General features: G+C 28.5%; 1 protein-coding gene across 1 annotated transcript; it reads right to left on the reverse strand.

Annotated features, from left to right (window-relative positions):
* Nucleotides 1-3,539: 3,539 nt before the first annotated feature.
* Nucleotides 3,540-4,633, reverse strand: LOC137814164 (pterocarpan synthase 1). Its single transcript, XM_068616755.1, has one exon. The coding sequence runs from the start codon at nt 4,352-4,354 to the stop codon at nt 3,794-3,796; it is 561 nt and encodes a 186-aa protein (XP_068472856.1). The 5' UTR covers nt 4,355-4,633; the 3' UTR covers nt 3,540-3,793.
* Between the last annotated feature and the right edge of the window lie 828 nt (nt 4,634-5,461).

Raw genomic sequence — 5,461 nt, forward strand, 5'->3', positions numbered from 1 at the left:
AAAATTGTTATATAATTTCAATTAACAAATATTAAGTCATCAACTCTCATACATTTTCTCAAAATCATCAAGTGTTTATCATAATTCATCATTTACATTACTCATGTTAGACTTCTATTGGCCCATATACTTAAACACTTGACTCTATTTTCATAAGACTCGTGCATTCATTTAGACTCATAGATGTGCACCTATTATACTACCTCACTGTGAATCCCAAATAGCTATGCGCATAAATAATCTCAATATCATATCACCTAGTATGACAAGGTTAATTCATACGACTTAAAAGATCATATTATATTTCAAAATGCAAACAAAATCATATGAACTTTCTTCAACTCTTAACACATGATAATCTTCATCTATATGATTCTCATATATTAGGAGAGTTACAATATCTCCTTCTAGACGAATCCCTAGTCAATGCACATCCTAAAAAATCTTAATACGGTATTTTCTTTCCTGAAAATACTATGTCTTAATTAAGATTCATATTCCACATCTCACAATATCCAAAATCATACAATTAAATCAAAATAAAGCTTAGAATTTCAAAACACACACAAATTCATCCAAGAATCACCAAAATATCTAATTAAAGGATTTTTTAATTAAATATACATAACATAAAATTTTACATAAGCTATAGTTAAAAACTATAAAACAAAAATAAACCAACCTTATAAAAGCATAGATAAAAATTCCAGTTTTTAGATTTTTTTAGGTTAACTTGAGCGAAAATTATCTAGTTTAAGAGAAATGAGCTCGCTTGAGCGAAAATCTCATCGCTTGAGCAAAAATCAACTTGAGTACCCCAAAATTTAACATATTTTCGATTGAACGAAAATGGGTATGAAACTCATTGTCTCAAGCTAGCTTGAGCGAAAATATTTTTCTTAAGAATACAAATTAAAATTACATAAAACTATTAAAATTTAAATTTTTGGACAAATTATTTTCTTACTCAAACATATTAAACCAAAAATAATGACAATTTCTTGCTCAGAGTTGGATAGTAATTCTAATAAAGCTAATATGTAAATTTGTAATACCATCTATATATATTCAACATCTCTAAATCAAAGTAATTCATAATCAAATAACCAATACTTACAAATTATTACATTTCAATTATATCATAATACAATTAAACTCATTCAAACACTTCCAATCTCAATCAAAACACATTCAATAACTTATCCATATCAAATTCAACATATACTATATAAAATCAACAATATGACATTTAATTTAATTCAATACACTACTTTAGTCAAAAGCAAAAAATCTTGCAAGGAATTTTGAAACTGGTGACCACGTCGCCCCTACATCCAGATCTTCTAACTTAGGATTCTATTGAAAATTAAAACTAGTTTCCCTTACGTGAGTTTGAGCAGATGCTTACTAAGAGCTCCAATCTTATAAATGTTCAATGGTAGCTTAACCTGCACCATAGAGTCCTGATAAAAAATCTAACTATATCACTGAGACCCTAAGCTAACAAAGACAGTTCTAAAGCTAAATGCATCACATGCAAAGACTTATACTAAAGGCAAACTTGATCAGATCAAAACTGACTAAAGGATAAAGGAGCTGAACTTACTTTATCTAAAACTGGACATTCTTAAATTATTCGCTACCAGGAATCCAATGACAGATCATTTTATGACAAAGATGTCCAGAAAGTTCGAGAGAATGTAGAGAAAGAAAAAAGAAAAAAATTATAGAGATAGTGATTCTTTTAAAATGAAACCTGAATAATTGATTTTTCTATTTATATTTTTTATTTTAATAATAAAATATTCAAGTGTCGTTTAAAATATATCACTTGTCCTTTAAATTTATTTTCTAATAATTTTAAAATAAAAATGTATTTCGAAGAAATATTTGAAGCATATCTCCTGCGCAATACCACAACTTTACTATTTCAAAATTTATATTAATTTTATTTTTATGATCATGTAAATCATTTTACAATTTATATTTGTACTTCACTTTGTACAGCAAAATTACTTAAGGTTTTCGGTTGATATAAATTTTCTAGCATCTTAACTATACAAATTAATTTCCATTAATTTTTTTGAAAAATAAAATAGTTAGAAAAGTGAAAAAGAATAACACAATTCATTGCTTTTGGGAACCTTAAAATATAAATAAGATTAACGAAGAAATGTATAACACATAATTCAATTCAATAAACTCGAAAATTTATATTATTACTTAAATGATTAATGCAATTATCATATTAGAGTACTTATAATTTTATTGACTTAATCTTCTGTATTTATCTTTATTTATAGAATTTCACCTGACTACCGCTAAACAAAATGAAATAATTTTGTTTAAAATTATCTCTGCCAATCCAATAAATAATGTGACTTTTACAACATGACTTTGAATACCTATTTATTATATAAACAATTTGCTTAACAATTAAGTAAATTAGTATTTTAATTATATTTTTTATTCTTTAATTTAAATTATTAATGTATATGATTACATTATTAAATGAAGTTGCTGATTAAAAAAATAGTTTTTTTATTCAAAAGATGTAAAAGTATAACTTTTCTTAAATAACATTTTAGAGAAGATAATATATATTAGTGATATAGGAACTTTCAGGTGATGGATGTGGCTGACTTAGGAATCCTTGTTCATTTGCCACGTATGCTTCTCTATTTATTAGTCCAGCCGCCAGCCATGAATGTGTCTGGTCAAACATCTGAAGAATCACATTAACTGATCTCTCTATACATAAATATAAGCAAAGTATTTTTCTTTATAAAGAAAACTAATGCTATAAAGTATTATTTAAATTATCAGTATTAAAGATTAAAAATAAATTACAACACTTAAATTAAATTGTTATATGACTGTTGCTCAATATATAATTTTAGTTATTTATATATGTCATATACATTACTTTAATATTTCATACAACATATAAAGAAGTGAATTTAAATAAATTTTATTTTTTACTAAAATTTTAAATAGGCAAAAAATTTAAAGATAGAAAAATAAATAGAGTAAATAGAGTTTTTAAAAGAGAAACTTAAAAAAATAATAAAATAAAGTAAAATGTTCATATTTGACTGATTGGAGTATTTAAACAATGATTCGCCCGTGGTGTCTTCATACAGCTTTCAAATTTATCAAAAAATACATTTTCATATGAAAAAAATTAAATAGTTAAGTTTTTATAATTTTCAACGTTCCTCTATGCATTTTTATATTTTAAAATATATATTATATATTTTTTATTATCAGGAGATCTCACATCGACTAAAGATTAAGATATTTCATTGTATATTAGTGAGTGCAAATCTCACTCCATTTTATGAAGTTGAGTTAGACTTAAAATTAATTTTATGTGTGTTATAAAAGTTAATTTTTTTATTTCTGTATTCAAAATTTTTTTTAATATCTTAAAAAAAACGCTAATGTTTTGGGTGAGAAAATAAAGTTTGATTGTATTTATTGCGGAGGTGACTTAACATTAATAATATCTAAAAGGCAACATGAAACACATGACAGTATTTGTAGAAACATGAACCTTCAACATATATTTATGTCTGAATTTGTTTGAAAATGACGCATTGAGAAGATCCAATACCAATGTCAATATCAATATGTGAACAAGAAAGAAGTTAAAGTAACAACAGGTGACATAGGCACAGAGAAGGAAAGAGATTCGAGTGTTGTCGTGGAGTGGGGTGGGGTGAATTACTAAGCAAAGCAAAACAAAAGGGTGAATAATAATAATAATTATTATTATATTTTGGATTAGAAGTTAATAGTGGTTGACGAAAACGTCGTATTCCACGATGGCATCGCCTTTGGAGAAATCGACGGAGTGAAACTTGGCCTGAGCATAGCCACGAGCGAAGCGAAAAGCCCCAGTGCCGCCAACAATGGCCATTTCCCTCACAGGTTCGGTCATGATCATGTTTCTGGCCAAGACGCTGATGGTGCTGCCGTTGAATTCTCCGTCGGTGAAGGCCATGGTCATGACCATCATGAGCCCCATTTCCGCCTGCGATATGGAAGTGTAAATCCCCTGCGCCTTCCCCACCAGTTTGGAGTCGGGTTCGGGTCCCGCCGTCAAGGGGTCGTCCATGGCCACAACGGTTCCGAAGGGAAGGGCGTCCTTGGCTTTTCCGTTGGGCTCGGCCACAATGACCATGCTGGGGTTGGGCCCCGTGACCACGTCGTGGAAGAAGAAGTGAAGGTGGGTGAACTTGTCCTCCCGGAAACCCATCAGCGTTGGGGTCAGAGATTGATAGTAACTGGCGGTGACCGCAGAGATAAGTAAGCAGAGGTTAAGGCAAAGGAAGAAGGTGGACTTGGCCATGACTCAAGACTCGATTACTGTCACTACCAATTCGTCTCTCTGAGATTCCACTCGATGTGAGCTTTCAACTTCCTACACAAACTATTTATAACACCCACGCTGCCTTAAACAATTCCTTTCTTTGAATTAATATCAGGAATTCAAATTCAACACCATTTGCACCTCTCTTTATTTTTATCGCCAGGCTTATTCCGTTGATTCATGAAAGGGAAATATCCTTTTAATACCATGTTAATATATTACCTATACACCCTACTAAAATAATAATTTTTATATTTACATGTTAAGAGAAGGTAAATGATACCTAAGGATATCAACAAGTCGGTGCTCAAAACTTTTAATCTACATGAAGCTCAATTATAATGATGTACTGTATGTCAAATTATAAATATGATTAAAAACACGAGAGATGCGAGAGAAACGAGTTAATTCTTCTTTTTCTGATATACTCAAATAATACACAGCTTATGTGCTTAAAAACAAAACTTGACCATTTATATCATAAAATGATTATTAAATTATTTTCATTTATGTAAATTTAAGAAGTATGAATGAGATTTTGAAAAAAAGTTAACACATTCAACCGTGGAAAACATACACTTCACACCATAATAAATTACTATATTTTTATTTTTAATTTAAAAATATTATTATATTATTATAAACAATGTCAAATATATGTTTTTTTTATTGTGGTGTGAACAAAAATTTTCACTTCTGAGAATAAACTCGTGGCGGCCCGAGGAAATTGCGACGTAGTGGAGGCTGATACATTCTATTTTGTTTAATAGTAGTGGACAACAACTATACGAAGTTCTCTTAGTTGACCAATAGTTGAAATCGATAATTAATTTCATCATTTGATTTAATGGTTAATAATTTGTGAACAAAATTATCTTAAATAAATAAGAAATTACCTCAAATCATGTTTTTACTTACTTAAATTTGAACCAAACATTAATTTGATATTTCAAAACTTAAATTCATCTTTTTAGTTTAGTATTTTGAAAATTAATTCAAACATTTTACAGCTAAAACATTTTAAAAATAATAATTTCAAAAATACAGTATAGTATTTTTAGAATAAAAATACAAAATCAAATATGC

Source organism: Phaseolus vulgaris, chromosome 1, assembly GCF_000499845.2.
Source record: "Phaseolus vulgaris cultivar G19833 chromosome 1, P. vulgaris v2.0, whole genome shotgun sequence".
In the NCBI taxonomy this organism is placed as follows: Eukaryota; Viridiplantae; Streptophyta; class Magnoliopsida; order Fabales; family Fabaceae; genus Phaseolus; species Phaseolus vulgaris.

Bases quoted from the DNA above. Each gene is read 5' to 3' on its own strand.
- LOC137814164 (XM_068616755.1), bottom strand. From the start codon at position 4,354: ATGGCCAAGTCCACCTTCTTCCTTTGCCTTAACCTCTGCTTACTTATC.